Here is a 20898-nt window from a genome sequence, read left to right on the forward strand (position 1 = left end):
CGAGCCGAAATTTTGGCCGCATTTTCCCATATTCTCCAGATATATGTAAAATTCAATACTGATTAGTTGCCACATATAATCCATCACACATGGATAGAGGGAATCAATTAATAAAGGACCACATATCCCGAGAAAATATATGGAGACACTACCGAAATTCCAACTACATGTAAACTGAAAATGAGGACAACCTAAGTACATGGTATGGTACCGAACTGTCCAAAATGAGATAATTTAAGTATACCATAAAGAACAAACATTTTCAGTCGAATGACTGTACTTATTCAATATAAATTCCTAAACGGGGGGATACATTGCTAAACTACTAAGTGGCCTAAATACTAATTAACAACATCAGTTAACAAAGAATCATAGGCATAAACATTTAAAGAACAAATATCAAAATATATAAAAAAAGGAATGAGATAATAATTTAAATGTAAGTTAAGTAACTTAAGTTAGTGCATTTATAGTAGGCAAATTAGTATATTTAATCCATACAACTACAAGTAAAAAAACTTAATACATCTTTCATAATTTTAATATTCTCCTGAACCGGGATCGGATCTATCATTTTCGTTGTCCGTGCCAGAGCTGGTGGTATCCTCACCAAGATGCTCATTAACCTCCCCTGGATCAAAAGGTGGGTAGACTTTTCCATCATATTCTTGTATAGATTCAGCTAGCTTTTTCAAACTTTTTTTTGTGAGATGATTTATATGGAGTACCCACGATCTTGTAGAATGAGGTGAGTTTGGAAATAAACTTCGATGGCTTCTTGATAATCAAGCTCTGCCCTGCTTCGGTGTCATGTTTTTGAGGAGGACATCGTTGATATCTAGATGCATCTACATCTTCTTTGATTAACTTCAAAGTTATTTTTAATTGCTCATTCCAAAGTTTTCATTTTAGCTTCCTTCTCCTCTTCCTCTTCCCTACTAATTCTCTTCACTCTCTCTATTTCAGATTCTTTATTGATTAAAATAGGTCTATTATGGTATATCTTGTGGCTAGTTGTATTCGATATGGGAGAGGGGGTGTAAGGCTTCTTGTTAGAGTCTATGAGAGTCTGGAATAAAACTCATACCTCCCCTGATGCTTTGGGACACGATTTTGCATCTCCTCCCCCCGACTTGATAAGTGTAGTATAAGCCAATTTGTTTTGTTTACAAATCTGGCCTCACACAAATTACATTGAATCTTCATTCTTCCAAAGTCTAGGGAGTGAACTGGGGAACCATAATCCCAAATGTTGGTGGATGGATCATATGAAGACATTGTTGCGCACCATTTTGTTGTAGGACAAATATTGTTATAAAAAAATAAAGAAAATCAAGCAAATCTAATCCATAACATCCATTCATAGATTCACAATTACAATTCAACAGTTTCAACTTTCAACTCTAAAAATTGAAAATCTAATTCAACCAACTCCACCCGACCCAACCCGGCGGCCAACCCCTACTCAACTCAATACTCAACATCCCCAACTCGACTCAACTGACCCAACCCTACCACCCAACACCCAACCTGACCCAACTGACTCAACAACCCCAACCCGACCCAACTGATTCAATAGCCCCAAACCGACCCAACACCCAACCCAACCCTAACCCAGCACCCACCCCGACCCAACCCAGCACCAAACCCACACCCGACTCAACCCAGCCACCCAACCCACAAATCAAATATTCAATTATAATATATATATATATATATATATATATATATATATATATATACCATAGATGATAGAGGTGCCTTTTTGGGTGTAGAGAGAGAGAGAGAGAGAGAGAGAGGATATCGAGGGCGGGCCATGGCAGGTTGGGTGAGGGAAAGGGAAAGGATTAGAAACAAAAGGGACAGACGGCCGGGTAGGGTAGGGTTTTTTTTTGTTTTGACTTTTTTTGTAATATAATATATAATATATTCAAGTCGAGCCGAGTTCGAGTCGACCTACACTATGCTCGACCTCGGCTTGTTTTCAAAACAAGATGGGTCATATGAAGCTTGGCTCACCTCGAATCATCCTTCAAGCCGAGTGAAACCGAGCTAGATCAAGCCAAGCTGAGCGAGTTTTTGAGCTAGCTTGGCCTGTGTACAGCCTTAATCAAGAGCAGTCATGGGCACATTGTCTCCTCTCCATTTCACTATGATTGTGGATCAATGGATGTCCTAAGTAGCATGCCATTCTAGGGCTAAGGCATCCAGTCTAGTGGAAAGCATGCATGTGGATATACCAGTGTTCCGGTTTCTCACTATGCTGATGACACGCTGCTTTTCAGCAAAGCTTTCATCCTAGACACAACCTACCTGAAAGGATATCATTTACAGTTATGAGATCATTTTGGGGCAGCATGTGAATACGATTAAAGGCAGTATTATCGGCTCAAATTTGGACAATGAAATTGTGACCTCATTGGCAAATTACTTAGGTTGTCCAGTGGAATTGTCCCACTGAAGCATTTGGGTATACCTGTCTGCATGTGTACGCCCCCTGGCATCTAGGGATGAGCTAGTGGAAAGAATGGACAGACAATTAGCTCCTTGGAAATCAGAACTGTCTTTGGGAGGGAGGATTAGTTTGTTGAAGGCGGCCATTGCAAATGTCCCCAGGAATCTTCAATCCCTTTTCAAATGCCCAGTCAGCATAGAGAATAGGATTGAGTCCCTTCAAAAGAAATTCCTTTGGAATGACAAGGATGATTATCATAAATATCATTTAGTTGCATAGAAGGATTTTTGTAAATCCAATGACGGCAAGCTAGGTATCAAATCTATCAGGCAGGTTAACCTCATCCTGCTGGTTAAGTGGTGGTGACGGTTAATGGATCCAGAAAATGCTTTGTGGAAGGATGTCCCTGCTGCAAGATATGGTACATTGCAAAACAGTTCTGGCAGTGATGGTGCTAACCACAGTATGGGATCTTATAGTTTGAGGAATGTGTCTTCAGCTGAAGAGGAGTTTAGCAAATGTGTCAGATTCAGGGTTGGATTGGGTGAAATAGGATGGTTCTGGGAGGAGTTTAAGAAATTTGTTTCGTTGCATTCAATCATGCCGCTCAAATGTCATACGGAGGCATTGTTTTAGAAGAATTCCTCGTTACGAGAAGATCACCCTCCTAGCGCAGATTTTGAAAAATGAAACTCACGTTCCAATTTTGAGAAGCGATAGTAGGCAGTGGGATACTGAAGTAAGCAGAATCTTCTCAGCAAAATCTTTCTTCAACAGGTTAGTTCAAGGTTCTTACCCTGTGGAGCCTTTTTACTTTGCTCGTTCAGCACTCTTAGGTTCTGCTAAAGGTGATTGACCTTTTTGTTGGGCTATCTCTGGTAAAAAAAAAATCCTCAAGCTGTGGACCACATGAAAACAGAGGGCACTAGCTTTCCTAACGGATGCTCACTAGTTTTCTCATGAGGAAAATGTTCCCCATCTATTGTTGCATCATAGTTTCCTGTGGAGGATATAATCTGATGTTTTTGACCATTTCAGCATTAGTTGGGTTATTCCCGGTTCAGTGAGGGAGCTATTCTCCATTTAGTCATGTGCCATAGCTCCTGTTGGGCTTTCTGTGGAAGATGAATATTCATGTGGTTTACTGGTACATCTAGTTGGAACAAAACGCCAGAATATTTCATGGAAAAATCTCCAGTGCTGACAGAGTGATTGCTAATGTAATTAATTGTATTTGGAATTGGACAAAGGATTATAGAAACCAGCATGGTATCTTAAGCCAAACGCTTTGATCTACCTGGAAGAAGGTTATCCAAGGGGTCGTCCAATGCCCAAGATTAAATGATCCATCCTGGCAGATTCAAGCTTAATTTCGATGGTAGTTCACTGTGGAGCCCACAGTAAGCGGGGATTAGCAGTATAATAAGGATCATTTTGGCAGTTGTCTCGTTTCCTTTTTAGGGCCAATAAGCATGCCTGAATCAAATTAAGGCAGAGGCAGCAGCTCTGCTCAAGATATCAAAGTTGAAATTGAGTGGCAAATGGAGAACCTGATCATGGAAGGAGATTCCACCAGTGCAATAAAAATGAGCTCAATCTGGCTTCTGGCATTGTCCATCACTAACATTATGGAAGAGATTTCTAACATATGTAATGGCAGATAGATCCCTTTCTCCCATGTCATCAGAGACGCAAATGAGGACGTGGATACATTAGCTAAGAACAGCATCTCTAAAGAGAGCTTTTTTATTGATATTTGAGTTTAGGATTGCTAGTCTGTTGTTCTAGATTCTATTTGTTGTAGGGTGATGTGCCTCCTCTTTGTTACATCAGTGTCTTGTTGGCTGTCTTTTTGTATTTATAGTTTTCTTGTTTGATAAAGTATTGAGATATTCATTAGATAAAAAATATCTCAAAGAGCTTGGATCACTCGAGTTATAGTTGAGCAACTTCGATAAAAGTTGGATCACTTTATAAGTCACACATAATAACTGTTCCTTGAAATAGTTGGATCACTTTATAAGTCACACATAATAACTGTTCGTTGAAATAGTTGGATCACTTTATAAGTCACACACATTGAGTGGAGTACATTAAAACTAGTAAGTCCCTTTGATCCAAAAGAAATGGTAAAGATGGTAATACCTGAGGAGCTCCAAGGATCTTAAGGCGGAGGTACTGATAACAAGAACTGACGGACTCCCTGCAACAACTTTTCCCTCTAAAACCTGCCCTTCATAGAGTGTTTCTTTCCATGACATTCCAAAAGTAGCCTTCAAATGTTTACTTAAATTGCTAGCATCCTGAGTCAGATCTTGGGACAGATCCACGATGCAGGTATCTGCACATCTCAAATGTTCATCCAGTGTTTACTAAAGAAAAATGTGTATTGGAGACATTCAAATCATCTTCACCTAACATTCAGTCAAGTGGTGATAGAAACCCACATTCATGTGCATTTACGGGGAATCTCATTTTAGTTTTAGAAAAAAGGTCAAGTTGCTATCTATAGAATGATATGATGGAGTTCAGCAAGTGACTTGACTACACTTTCATGGTTGACTAGTTCAAATATATTCATTTCAAGCTTCCATTGTTCTTATTTTAAGTCAAGAAAGAAAAAAATATGTTGATTTACAAAAGTAAAAAAGGGCCAAATATATGGATCTCATCCATCTCAAACTTTTCCATATAAAAAGGGCAAAGGTAGCCTTCTCTCATTATTGAACTCAACCACTTGTCATCCAATACTATTACAGTAGAAAATTATTTATATAAAAAAAACTAACTGAAAAATCAAGAAGCCAGAATACTTGCATCCACCTTTGCTCAGAAACAAAGTAGCAAATAATCAAATATATAAACAATGCAAGCCAAACCTGGAGGCAATGTTTTAAATATCGTTATCGCATAAAGTATCGCACCCTTGGGATACGGATAAATATCGGTTATCGCATGGGATATGTCAGTTATATCGCATAATGTATCGTTATTGTTGGGAAACATGGGAACATTGGGAAATTGGTCGAATTTTTCAATGAAATTTTAGGGATTGTTGAAAAGGACATCAATACACATTTAGAAATCAAAACATTACAAAAAAAAAAAGTACACATAATAGGGGTTTCTTTTGTATGGGGTCCTAATATATGTGCTTTCCAATTGAACTAATGTAAGTATATTCAAAGTCTATTCATATAATTTATAAATGTAAGAAGACGTGTACGGAAACACAAGCAATACATTCAAAATCAAAAGAAGAATCACTAGATCAGGTTACATACATGTTTTATTTTGTGTTTGGATACAAAGATTGCAACTGATTTGTGAAAAACTGAGAAATTTTGATTTTTCTCAATTTTTCGCAACTTAACCCATCTCCCCCAAATCTCAAATTCGAAGTTCCGAATCCATGATTTTCATGAAAAACATGAAGAATCATAGATTTATAGCCATTTAACACTGGTTTAACATGATTTACAACAAAAACATGGATCGAAAATTGAAAATGCTCACTCGATCAAATAGGTGGGATATATCGGCACTGCCTATGCATTTCAAATCGCACAAGTGGGATACAAGATATATCGTGGGATATATCATCTGATATCATCGATATTTAAAACGCTGCTCGGAGGTACAACAAAATACAAGTCAGAGTAGAAGATAGTGCATGATGATGGTGACGTAAGTTTTGTTGGACACGAGAGTTTCCCTCCTTTCCTTATCCATGTTTTCTCTCGACAACTTGAAGTTGAATTTCAAATTCAACTTCGAACTTAGATTGGATAAGGAGATCATACGAGATCGGATAACCTCCAGCCTCATCCAAACTCCCGACGCTTCCATGTAAAAGTGAAAGAGTTCTCTCGTGAAATAAAAATATAATTCCGAGAGTCCAAAGAAAAAAATAATAGAGGCCAATACCACATTCGATATGTCCATCATGCCCGTCCCTTGCACGATCTAAACCATTGATCATAATCTGAGGGCCATCTTTACCATAGAATCAAAGGGATGATAAAACCTTTTTGCGCATTTAGTGGTTAGGTGGACCACTGGACCTGCACCATTCATCATCAGCTTTTACAAAGGCCCATATCATGTAGACTATTGGATCCTATGGGCCCACTCTTCCGAGTTTATGGTTCTAAAAAGCAACTCAAAAGACAAGCATGTTATGCATGATTATCAATGGAACTTGGAACCCTTATTTTCATGAAATCGAAAGACGGATGGACTGCTCCAACGAGAAAGTCCTTGAGAATTTTCAACCACCTCCCCCCCCCCCCCCCAAAAAAAAAAAAAAGAGTGGCTCAAGTTCTTAAAGCACCTTCCATTCCTTTCTTCTCAAATAACCCAAAGACCTACCACGCCAAAGAACTTTCAATTCCTTTTTGAGATCCACCCCATGCCAAGACAAAAAGAATAAGTCAATGGAGGTCGGGCAGGCCCAAGTAACTTGAAGGTTCATTTTCAAGTTCGTGGATATTATGGTGGCAAGATAGGACAGGAATATGGGGATGGTAATGATGCCAGTTGCAAAGTAGTTGGACGAGTTGTTAGTAGAAAAGAGGTCACAACTCTATTGAACACCGTGTACAACATACTATACTACTTGATTTTAGAAGATATTTCTAAGTTACCAGAAGTTTAAGTAGTCTAGAAAAGTAATTAGAACACAGGGTTCATCTACAATCACAACTGTCTGATTGCACTCATGCAGAACTTTACTGGTAACAACAATTTGCAGCGATCTGGCATCACAAGGTTTGCAACAAATTCTATCTCATTGGAGAGCTTATGCAGGCATAACAATGCTCTCTTGCATTTGTTTGTTTCTGATAAGCGGATGGGGTCTCAATTGGAAAAGCAAAGGAACAGTGAGAGAGATCCCCAAATATTGTGAAGGATGATATTATTTAACCTCAGTAAGTAGAGAAAATTGTGGGCATCATCAACGCTCTAGTTCTTGTGCCGAAACTAGTCAATGTTGAGGTGAAGCCAACTGTGTCCTATTTGTATGAAGCAACAGACAGAGCAAAACAAGCAATCAAGCATGGGAGCCACATTTATAAATGATATTGAAAAATCATCAATGGAAGATGGTGCAAACAGCTTCACCAAGATATCCATGTTGCAGATAACTACACCAGAATCTTATAACTTTAGCATTTGTTTGATAGTTTGTTGTGTTATTGTTGCTTGCAATGTCCACTAACTAAAATTATATCAATGCAGCATCTTAAATCTCAAATATCAATATTGTATGAATTTGAATCAAGGGATGGATATTGAGTACAATACGAAAAATGTGGTTAAGAGGTTTGTGTTTAATACGGATAGTCAGATTAAAGCTCTTATCCCCGGTGAAATGAAGATTGAGTGTTTCAAGTTTGAAGATGTTTGCACTTTGCAATAATGTACATCTTTATATGCATCTTTGTGCTTTAATAAACCAGAATGTCGTAGTGTATATCTTTGCATTTTGTAACCTAATCTATTTATTAATCAAGAAAAAATATTTGACTAATATCTCACACAGGAACATGGAAAAGTGTGACCCAGGTAATTACCATTTAGTAATTTAAGATTTATCATTTGTTTAGAAATTCAAACATGCTAAGTACTTGCGTATTTCTTTTTATCTTTTTTAGTTCTTTGGTGGGACACTTATGGAGACAACACTCCTGATTAGAAAATAGCGGCCATGAAGGTATTGAGTCAAACATGTTCCTCATTGGGTTGTGAGAGGAATCGGAGCACATTTTTGTCAATCCACACCAAAGCCGATGAACAGGCTAACAATGCAAAAGCTGGAGAAGTTGGCACATGTGTACTATAGTTTGAGATTAAAAGATCAGAATACAACTTGATTAAATTCAGATGATGACCATGAATATGGTCCAATTAATTTGTATTGTATTCTTTGAAAGTGAGGACTCACTTGATCTGTGGAACATTGAGACCTAAGATTCAATATTATTGACTGATGCGGAGTTCAACAATCATATAGACAGGAGTTGAGATGAGATGAATTAAATATAAATGAAGGTAGATGAGAAGTTAGCACAAGTTATGGTCAGGGCCAGCAAAGTTAGCCAGACTTAGAGTAGGTACATTGACATTCCAATGGTTATAGTAGAAGCAATGGGAAGATATAGTCTGACTGTAGTGATAGCAGCAGCAATGGCAATGGTGTCCGCAATTTGAGTATGGTGAACATCATTGGGGTGAAGGAATCCATATTCATGATTGTATGGATTCACGATACAAGCAGCTAGAGCAACAGGAGGCCCGGGAGGGTCATAGGCCAAATGACACTAACACTGGATAATCCGGACCTGCTAATGAGATAACTCATGGATATGGTCATGATTATGGTCCAAAAAGACGTTATAGGCAGGAGGATTCCTAGGGCTGGGGGACGGGTAGGCACTTTCTTCTTGGACCAGTCCTGGATATGAAGGATGTGGATATGCAAATCCCATCATTCACAGTACAAGCAAAGCTATGGTTCTAGCTCCGGTACTACTAGCTGTAAAATGCAGATGATCTTTGTTCATTGATATTGTATTCCCATTTGGACATGGGAATGTCGCACTATATTGTGGTGTTGCATGGGTGCAAGAGCATCAATACCGTAGCAATGGTGATGATTGCACTCTCGAGCATCTGGCACATAGCCCTTTTCTATGATGATTGGTGAATCACTCATCACTTGTCAGTGTTAACTTGTTTTATGAGCAATTTATTCTTTGTTTCGGTACATGTTTAATTATTGTCATTATATATATATATATATATATATATATATATATATATATATATATATCAGATGTTTAGAAGAATTTATTGATGTTTACTTTTCTTTTATCTCACAAAAAGAAAGCTACATATTATCTGAAACTAACCAAGGATGCATTTAAATTTTCAGAGTTATTCTACATTCTTTACTTTTACCTAGATAAAATTGGGCAACTCAGGCAAGTCTCCCCCGGCTTGTGCCATGTGACTCGCCTCAGACCCGGACAAGTTGATCCGAGTCACCAAGTCAAAAAAACATGGTCACCACAACCTAGTTTTATTCATTAAGGGCCTGTTTGATTTTTTAGCTCAATTGTAATTACCATGTAAATAGGTAATAATTATTTACCTACGTAATTACCACATATTTCCCAATGCAGATGTGACAACTTACTTTTTTAACACTTAAATCAAGAATTTTATAAAATCAATATGGGGCCCATCATGATGTATGTGATTTATCCATATTGCTCATTTGTTATGTCAGCTGAATTTAGGGCATGAGCAAAAAAAAATAAGGCAGATCCAAAGCTCAAGTAGACCACACCAAAGGAAACAGCGAGAATCAAACACCTACCATTAAAAACTTCTTAGGGCCCTTAAAAGTTTTGGATCAAGCTGATATTTGTGGTTTCCCCTTATCCATGTCTATGTGACCCTATGAATGTGTTAGATGATTTTTTTTATAAAAAAAAACCTCAATGTGGGCCCAATGAAGGAAACAACTTTTAACGATGGACGAATTAAGGCCATTGTTTCCTTTCATGTGGGCCATTTGAGCATTAGATCTACCTCATTTTTCAGCTCATGCCCTCAAATGTTCAAAAAAAATATGTGGATGATGCGGATATATCATATACATTACGGTGGGGTCCACAGATTTAAGTCAACACTTTTGAATCAATTTTTGAGGTGGAATTACTCTCACATTTTCAAACCAGGGGAAAAGGTAATAATTACTTATTTACCATGATTTACATGTATCATGGAAAATCAAACAGGCCCTAGGGGGGAAGAGAAGGTTTGTTATCAAAGAAAGGCAATCCACATGTTGAAGCAATCTCCAAGGGCATTGTTTGACAAGTTCAGCCAATGTTCTCTTAGGGGCCGTTTGGATGCCTGTAACTTTGGTAAAATGTAAGAAAGTTACAAGTGACTTTCTTACAGTTTGTGTTTGGGGGAGAAATGTTACAGGTAACAAAGTCTCAACCTGTAACTTTCTATCAGGTAAGATTGCATGAAATGTAACAAGGGAATTAGGTGTTTTTCAAATCACAGGTTACTTTGTTACAGGCAACGGCTATCCATTTCAAATTTGGGAGAAGGAGGTGGAAACGTAGCTGCATTAAAAGTGCACCTACCTTCTCTCTCTCTCTCTCTCTCTCTCTCTCTCTCTCTCTCTCTCTCTCTAGCAAGGTAAGCCCTAACCCTCATTTGTTTTTTCTTTTGTTTTTTCTTTTTTACTTTTTCCTCTTGATCATGTGTTTTATTTTGCGTCAATGCAGAACGGGCACTGTTTGCCCGGGGGCGGTTTCGGATCCCTGACAGCGGGGCCACCGTGATGTACTTTCCTTACATCCACACCATCCATCTATATTGAAAGCTCATTTTAGGATATGATCCAAAAAATGAAGTTGATCCAAATCTCAAGTGGGCCTCACCACGAAAAATAATCTTAATTAGATCCCTACCATTAAAAACTTCATGGGTCCACTGGAATATTTATTTGTCATCCAACCAATTGATAAGGTAACAAAAACTTGAATGAAGAGACCACACAAATATCATCTTGATCCAAAAACTTTTGTGGCCCAAGAAGTTTTTAATGGTCAATTACTACTATTTCCTATACTATGGTCCACCTGTGATTCAAATCTTTTTATTTTTTGGATCATGTCCTAAAATGGGAGGCGGATTGTGTCCTACCCCGCCCGTCTCTAGCCATGACCGAGTAGTTCTGTGGGCAGGCCCGCCGTGATGTATCATTTTATCCACGCTATCCATCCCTTCTCTCATATTATTTTAAGATATGTGCGCAAAAAATGAGGTAGATCCCATACACGTGGTAGTGGGTGATTGCGTGTATCCGCGGGGATTAATTTCACTTCAAAAATGAGGTGGGGACACCCTATGTCTTCAAAAAAAAAAAAAAAAACAAAAAAATGAGGTAGATCCAACGCTCAAGTGGAACACATCAAATAATAAGCTTGGGTTGCATTAAATGCAAGAGTCATCTGTGGTGTAGTCCACTTTAGCGTTGGATTTGCCTCATTTTGGTACTCATATCTTAAATTGATCAAAGAAAATGGATGGATGGCATGGATAAACAAATACATCATGGTGGGCCTACCCACAAAATTGCTCGTTTGTGGCTAGAGACGGACAGGGGTAGGATGCAATCAGCATCCCCTAAAATGAGCTTTCAACACGGATGAACGACGTGGATGTGAGGAAAATACATCACAATGGGCTCCACAATATGGGATCCCACCCACCACGATGGATCCACTCCAGTTTGGCTAGTGACGTCAGCCAATAATTAGATCGCTACTGGTTGATGCTTTGTGGGCCCTATCATGTTGCATGTGTTTTATCCATGTTGTCCATCCATTTTTTCATATCATTTTAGGGCTTGATCCCAACATGAGGAAATTGAGTTAGATCTCAATCTTAGGTGGACTACACCATAGGAAAACGATAATGATTGAATGTTCACGATTAAAAACCTCCAAAGCCTACTGTAATGTTTATTTGACGTCCTACCAGATGATTAGGTCCTAAAGACCTAGATGAAGGGAAAAACAAATATTAGTTTGATTTTAAACTTGTGACCCCCAAGAAGTTTTTAAGTTACATATAAGTGGGCCCACTTTTACATGTTTTTTAATATGTGGGCCCACTTTTAGGACTCACCTAATAATTAGTTTAGCTTAAGAATCGATCCAACTATTCATCTAGATGGGCTCAATAAAATTAAATACTTTTATCCAAGCTTTTCTACGTGTCAATTTAATTTTTAAACAATTTCATACTCCAAAACTCAGGTTTGGGTGAATATACAACATCTTTCCTGTAACTTACTTATAGGTTATCCAAACACGGACACTAAATTACATGTAAGTAAGTTACAGCTTACACCCAAACAGGATTACCTGTAACTTTCTTTCACCTATAAGTAAGTTACTTGTAACTTACTTAAAAAACTTACGGGCATCCAAACGCAGTCTTAGAGATTAGATTTCAAAGGTGTAGCTCTGATCACTAGTTGTTTGTCCAGCACCAAGATGGCAGAATGACTGTCTTAATAGTTTAAATTGATGATATAGTTCTCACAAAAAACGAAAGAGCAAACCATCGAAGACCTAAAAAATCATCTTCAGAAATGCTTCAGTATCAAGAATCTCAGACATTCGAAACATTTTCTTGGCACAGAAGTTGCATGATCGAAGGTAGGAATCATCCTTCCACAAAAGGAAGTACAATCCAGATTTAAATCACACAAGACTGGCAATCTTTAGTTGTAAGCCCATACATACGCCTCTTGGGGAGGAAATTGAGAACTTCTCATAAACAGGAGCTACACAATGCTCGGCATTTCGAGTTCAGTCCAGCAGCTATGTAGGTGGGCTCAAGTCTCTCCTATCCAGACCGTTCATCTTGTGGGACCCATCATGAGCGCGTCACAACAAGATTTCCATCTAGTTTGTTGAGCAATACCACTTCGTAGAAATCATAACAATAATTTCAAAAAGGAAGAGAGAGAGAGAAAGAGAGAGAGCTAACCTTTGAATCCTTCCAACTCGAGAGAAGACAGCTTGATTCCATTTGCCGACTGGAATCGATCGAGAAAGAACTGAAGCTGCTGTGTTGCCGCGAGAAGTACAGGTGCTTTGGAATCACCATCTGCTTTTGGGATTTTCTTATTCTTCTTCTTCTTCTTCTCTGTATTGACTCTGTTTTTGCCGAGAGGAATGTGGTTAGGGTTTTTGGAGAGGGTTTTGGATCCTTTCACTCGCTTCTGCTTCTGGACTTTTGGTTTCCCGCGGGCGGCCATTTCTCGCGTGGAAGATTACCCGGTTCGAGTGGAAGGGAAAAGGCTTTTAAGGAAGGAGCCTGGAATCGGAACCGTCCAAATTGGTGGGGCCACTGTAGACGGGGAGCGGCGGCCCGCTTCCTGCCATACACTTGATCTGAACCGATCATCCCTACGGGACCACCTTTGATTGGCCACTGACCGAAAATTGCTTTGATTGGACGATCCTAACCATCCAATGGGTGAAAACTTTTCTTCTAAATAGGAGCCCCTCGCTATTTTTGTTTTTAATTTTCACCTGGGTGCGACTAACTAAAGGACAAGCAGTGTCCTACTTCGACCTGCGCCGATCACATAGCGGTGCTCTGTCGGCCCCGCCATGATGCACGTGTTTTATCCACACTGTCCATCCATTTTGCCAAGTCATTTTAGATATCCAAATTTCAGGTGGACCACACCATGGGAAATAGTGTTGAACGACTACTTAAGCATTAAAAACTTATTAAGGCTACGAAAGTTTTAGACCTAGCTCATCTTTATCATGGCCACAAAAGTTTTAGGTCCATGTGACCTAATTAACAGGTTGAATGGCAAACACACGTTACAATCAGCCTTGAGAGGCTTTTAATTGCCTGCATTCAATCACCAGTGTTTTCTTATGGTGTGGTAAGTTTGTATGCTAAAATAAAAATCCAGAATTAAAAAACAGCATGCATAAAACATATAAATCAGAGCGGGCCATGGGAGCATTATTTTATTTTTTTTTGGTTAGCTTGTTAGTACACACCCATGTCAGTGGGAGCATTGTTCAATAATGAGTATTGGCAATGAGCAATCCACATCCCCGTAGCGCATAAGAATTGCTGCAACTGTAGTAACCCCAGTCATAAGCTATGTAGAGCTCATAGAGAAGCATGAGAAATATACATCCAACCATTATGTCACAATCCAAAATTCAAATACCGAGGGTGCATCTCAAACTTGAGCTCCGTATTTCGACTTGTACACCAAGTATACGTAATTAAGCTAAATATACAGTTTATTCAAAAGCATTGGTTATATTGGTTTTAAGTTTCATCCAACTTTTATTCATTGACATAAACACACAATAAATAAAAACCATCTACCATTTATGCCAAACAATAATAATCATTTATAGATCCACTCATCTAAAGTCATTACTCCAATGTAAGTAACAAATAATCAACTAAATGAATATTAATGTTATGTGTAGCACTAGCCAACCAAAAAGGTAAACAACACTAAAATCTCAAGTGATCAATAACTTAAATCAAAATCAATTCACGGAAATGACACACATATCTTAGATATTCAAAAATACATTAAAAAAAATTGATAATCAGTCTATACAACAATTTCCTCTTCCATCAAATACAGCCACGTGTCTCATATATCGTTTATTGGCTCGACTACATCATCATATCCTTGTGCCAAAGATTCGACTTCAGTTACATATGTATAGTTTTTCATAAATAGAAGATAAGCTAGTTAGGCCTAATAAGAATTTTCAGCATGGTTCGTTTACATTAAATTTAAAACAATACAGCAGCATGAGAAGCACTAAATAACCGTCAAAGTCATGTAAATGCATGAAGTGAATGAATGTATCGAGTGAGATGTTCATCCACTTGCTTGAGTTGGATGGCCATCAACCCACATCTGTTGCTTGAGTTAGATGGTCATCAACCCACATCTGTTGCTTGAGCAAGCTTCCACCAATTTGGTGGGCATGGGCATGGCCCACATCTACCACTTGGGCATGGCTTGCATCCTCCACTTGGGCAAACTTTCACCAGTTTGGTAGGTATGGGCATGGCCCACATCTAAAGAGGTCTCCCAATACATACTCAGCACGTGATGTACATGCAAGAGGTTAATGTTCGATTGCAATTACACAGTTGTACACTAATTGATCACACACACACATTTATATATAATCGAAATCCCATATTAAAGGCAACACAAATTACATATGAATTGATGAAATCAACAACAAGATAGTTCTCATTTGAAACGAATTGAATCTTGTATTCAACCAACATTCATTCAGATAATTTCAAAATAACCAAACAAACAAGCATTAAATTGGATATAACAAATACATTAAAGCTATTTTAACTCTGTAGGAGAAGAAATATGTTGGGATCACTCACCTGTAACTCGATGATGTTGATTCTGTTATATTAATTGAATTATAACGAATTAGGAATATCTAATACAGTGTATAGGTGAAATCATTTTGTTGATTATATTAATTTATATGGTGGGGCCCACCTTCGATTGATTAGTTTTCAAATTGGGGTTCACATGAAGGATTATACGATGTCTAAATGGATTGCTTCAAATCCAACCCTTAACACATGGTTTGTGATCACCACCACCTAATGTGAGACACACTAGATCAAATCAAAGTGGCCGACCACCATCCAATAACATTTAAATTGTCAAGAGATGTGTAATATATGTGAATTTGTAAGTATAGTTGATTCATCGATCAAGATTTTCAAGTCTGAAGTCAAACATTTTTTTTTTTGGTTATATGCTGATTGGATTGATCACGTTGTCGATCGAATCAACCTGGATCGATAACTCGTTAACCGAATTAACGATATGTCGATCAAATTGAATCGACTCAAATTGAATGTCAAATCGACAATCTTTTGACTCAATTTGATTTTTGACGAACCGAATTAAAAATTGGAGATTTTTCTACAATTTGTTTTAAAAATCCAATTATTCGTGTTGGTTATATCTAAACCGACCATTGACCCTCTCATGCTGATTAAGAGAGGTTCATTGATCAGCTTGATCCGAGACTTCCATGGTCCACATCCATTCAAAATTACATGATTTGATAATAATTATCGTCTGATCAGTGCGGCCCATTAGACGGTTAGATCCATTTGATATTCAGCATCCTAACATAGTTCAATTCCAAAAATCGGATAAACCGTATAGATCAAATCTCACACATTTGGTGACCCAACACAATATTCAATACACGATGTGTTATCCATCATCATTAATCCGTACAGTCCATCTGATGATCCCATTGCCCTTATCCTTGAGGTTCTTACATATCTCGACCTCGGAAAACAATTTGATTTTATTTCATAAGTCATTGTGGGCCAAAACCCTACTCCCTACACAAAAGCGAAGGACGGTTGTACAGCAAATTGGATCTTCCGGCACATGCTACAGGTAAGTATGTGATGAATGTATGGTTAATCCAAACCGTTCATCACATAAGTCAAGGTAAAATTAATTACATTATCAAACTATATATATATATATATAAATAAAATCAATGCAATGTATGTTAACATGGATCTTAGTTTTCCCAGAGGTTTCTCTCTCTCTCTCTCTCTCTCTCTCTCTTAAAATCTTTTATAGGGTTCTTTTATTAAAAGGGATTCTCACGTATTCTCTCTTAAGGAGGAGGAGACATTTGGAAAGAGAAATATAAGGGATAAGAGAGATCACAACCGTGACCTCTTATCTCTCTTCTCTCTTTCAAATTTCAAATTTCAATTTCGATTTTAAAATTATATATTATAATTATTATTTTTTAATATGGTCATTACATTCTACCCCCTAAAAGATAATTTTCGTTTTTAAAATTTACCTGAGACTATTCCTCGAAAAGATGAGGATGCTTTTCTTGAAATTCTCCTTCCTACTCCCATGACGCTTCATAAGCTCTGTGATGAGTCCATACAACCTTTACCACTGGCACGATATTGGAGTGCAATGTGCTCACTATGATCCTAACTGTGATCGGCTTCTCAACATAAGAAGTTTTTTCTTAAAGCAATCAATGACATATGAGGCATCCATTTCGTATTTATATAGAATCGAAACATGAAAAGTATTGTGGACACTGACAAGCTGAGGTGGCAATCTGAGTTAATAAGCTACTGCTCCAACCCATTCCAATACCTCAAGTGGTCTGATAAAATGAGATGCAAGCTTTTCTTTTGTTGCGAATCACATAAGTCCTTTCACTAGAGAGACCCCTAGCAACATGTGGTCCCACACGAAGAATTCTAAGTCGTCCCTTCGAGTATCTACGTAACTCTTTTATTGACTATGAGCAGCTTGTAAACGCTTCCTGATAATCTTGACATTCTCAATAGCCTCTTGGACAGTATCTAGCCCAATCAAACTCTTCTCACTTACTTTTGTTCAACAATTAGATGCACGGAATGGACGTCTATATAAAGCTTCATATGGAGTCATTCCAATGCTTGCCATGTAACTGTTATTGTAAACAAATTCAACAAAATGCAAATTATCGTCCCAACTTCCTTTGAAGTCTAGAGCATATGCGCGCAACAAAGCTTCAAGTATTTGATTCATATGCTTGGTTTGCGCACTAGATTGTTGATGATGTGATATATTGTAATCTAAAGTAGTGCCTATAGCTTCTTGTAAACTTGTCCAGACTTGTGACGTAAAGCGAGGGTTACGATCTGACGCAATGGAACTAGGCACTCCATGAAGTCACACTACTTCCTTGACGTACAACTTAGCGAGTATGTCCATTAAATATATAATGTGAATGGGAATAAAGTGCACTGACTTCGTTAGTCGATCAATGATCACCCACATCGAATCATGCTTCTTTCGAGTCTTAGAAAGTCCAACTATGAAGTCCATAAAGATATAGTCTCATTTCCATTCAGATATTTTCAAAAGTTACAATAGACTTGATAGATTTTGATGATCCACTATCACTTATAACAAGTGAAACATCGAGAAACGTAATCGATGATATCTCCTTTCATGTTTTACCACCATAATAACATCTTCACGTCCTGGTACTTCTCAATACTCATAGGACATGTGGTAAACTTAGACCGATGTGCGACATGTGGAAGTTATTCTTTCAATTTCAGTAGTTTAGGCATATACGTACGGGCGTGATATCAAATGCCCTTTTCACTCCATGTACTTTATTATGATGTATGGCTACTATTTTCAGTAACTATTCACCATCACCTTAAGCTTTTATAATCCTCTCATTCAATGTATGCTTGACCATAATATTGCATATACAAATATTTTGCTCATGGAATTGTAATTTGATACCGAATTCTCTCACATACTCCAACATCTCCCGTTCTTGAATCATAAGACTATCCATGGTTTGTCGCTTGTACTGTTTTTGAAATATGAGCTATCAATGTCTTATAGGGGGGTTGAATAGGACTATACAAATTTCGAATATAGAATGTGGAACTAATAATCTCAATCATACATTGAAACTTTTATTCCAATTAATTCATAGGGCAACCTTCACCTATTATTTTAGGCATCACAACATTATTACACGACGTCCATGAAATCAAACTTTCAAAACAAAAGGAGACAGAGAATCAAATAAAATAATCACCACAAATGCACAAGGAGTTATAGTAATTCGGTGCTTAAACTCATACCTACTCTACTCATAAAATTACTACTCTCGTAATCTTGACTTTCATATATATAAAGGTTTTCAGAGGTTCACCTTAACAATCTTTACAGCTCTTGTGATTTTCATGAGCTTACCACAATAGAACTCCCTTTTTTATGATTTTCACAGGTTTACCATAAACCAACCTAAATGAGATTTCTGGTCTATCTCAGAAAAACACAAATAAAACAATAATATTAACAATACTTATCTTCATATGTTGATTTAAAGATGTAATTGAGGCTTCGAGCAGTGATCTTCTTTTTTAAGAGTCGGTAAAGCAGTATATGTTCAACTAGAAAGAATATAAGGATATAAAGTTTTTTCAAAGAATATAAATCCCAACTGCTACATATTTAATTCTCTATTTCTCAAGTATAGTATATATTACTCTCTAGTTGCATTTGAAACTAACTTGAGAAAAATAATTGAATAAGCTAAAATAAAATATGATTTACCACACAAATAGCTTTGGAATGGCCTGAATTTATCTCTGACATGAGGAAGGTTTATCACCAAATTTTGTTGTAAAAATAAATTAGAGAAGGTCCATATTTATTGCCAAAATTTTAGAAATTCAGTTAGCCTAAAAATAAGTTCAGCTAGTCAGATTCCAACGATTATATTCCAATGGCTTTACACCTCTTTTAACCTTATCATGTTCCTATTAGGCTCACAGGGCTAACGAATGATTAGCAAGGTTTACCTATAAGGTCAGGATCATCTAGAGGTTTAAGGGTTGTTTTGGGTCAAGGGTTGGGATCACCAAGGCACCTCATTTACCTGTTTTTCGCTCATTGATGCCCATGTTCTCTTATTTCTCTGGTTTTCAATTTCCAAGGGCTCAACCAACTATATGACACATGTACTCACGTGATTGACAAATAAGATGTACAAATCGGTGCACTAACACTATCCAAGCGGTGTTCAAGCGATGACAATATAATGATGGACACGGGGGACGAAATTTAATTCAGTAATACTAAAATGTGAGTGATCCACAATCAAATTTCATCTCTTTTTTAAATCTTACTTCTATAATTTTTCTACTTCCATTGTTATGTGATCAAAAGATCCTAGGTAAGGAATCTTTCTCATTCACAATTAAACTTGTGTGTCTTTACTTGTAATAACTCTTATTATTTTAGGTCTAGCCCTTTTCGTTTAGGTTTATCATTTTTGCATATGGAATATCATGTTTCTTTCCTTTTTGACTTAGGAGCTTTTCCTTGATTTCACCTAATTATTTTCTTAGGGTTTGATGTGTTTCTTTAATTGTTATGCTTTGTTGATGATTACCCTTTTATTATTCATCCTGAGCCTTGAATTGTGTGGAAACCTTATTTGAATTATCTTGTGCACATGTACCTTGTGTAATTTATTGAATCATGAATATATTCTAACAATGCAACATTCGTTGTTTTCATTAAAAATCATGATTGAGTCTACATGCATCATGATTGTGAGTGCTTGAAACTATATTGCTTAAATTGCTTGATTACATTGAAATCATGAAATGCTTGGAGATTGAACTGATAGTCTCATCATGGAATACAATGAATTTGATTTAATTGCATCTGTGGGATTACCGAGCAAGTGTTCCATTGTCTTCATGGCAAGGATGATTTATGTCACGCCTTAGACTCAGTAACCGGACTCACAAGGAACCCAATAGCTGGTTCTGGCCGCAACAGCCTCCGTAGTACCCCATTCTCGGCTCTTGAGGCAGGTTCTGATCCTGGGATCCCACAAAAAGGATTTCCATAACTGTATAACCATTTCCAATATGAGCATACCCAAGATCACAATAAGTATATCTGAGAATAAGAAAGACTCACATCACAAAATCTACTATGAATTTGAACTTTTATAAGTACAGAGCAGAAAAAGAATACATCTGATAGTAAAAGAAGTAAGAAGAAGATCTGCAACACTAGGGGTCCTCAGCTCAACTTTAATCCAAACTTTGCCGCTACGATGCTGATCTAGGATCACCTGCACGCATCAATTGTGCATAAACTTATAGAAGCTTAGAGGGTGGTGAAAGTGTGTGGTAATAGTGCATAGAAGAATAATAGGAGATACAGGCAGGGAAACATGATCAATGATAACATCACTAGCCTT

The 20898-nt window shown here is 37.4% G+C and overlaps 1 protein-coding gene across 2 annotated transcripts in view; it reads right to left on the reverse strand.

Moving 5' to 3' along the window:
* The window catches only part of LOC131239687 (uncharacterized), a 32611-nt gene extending 19200 nt beyond the window's left edge, over positions 1-13411 (reverse strand). The window contains exons 1-2 of one of the 2 annotated variants that reach the window (XM_058237517.1): positions 13046-13411; positions 4601-4796 (exon numbers count right to left, since the gene is read on the reverse strand). In XM_058237517.1, the coding sequence (XP_058093500.1) occupies positions 4601-4796; positions 13046-13316 (467 nt within the window). In that variant the 5' untranslated portion in view covers positions 13317-13411. The remainder of the gene's footprint in view (positions 1-4600; positions 4797-13045) is intronic. The other variant, XM_058237516.1, reaches the window with a different exon arrangement.
* Positions 13412-20898: the final 7487 nt, after the last annotated feature.

Source organism: Magnolia sinica, chromosome 3 (assembly GCF_029962835.1).
Source record: "Magnolia sinica isolate HGM2019 chromosome 3, MsV1, whole genome shotgun sequence".
In the NCBI taxonomy this organism is placed as follows: domain Eukaryota; kingdom Viridiplantae; phylum Streptophyta; class Magnoliopsida; order Magnoliales; family Magnoliaceae; genus Magnolia; species Magnolia sinica.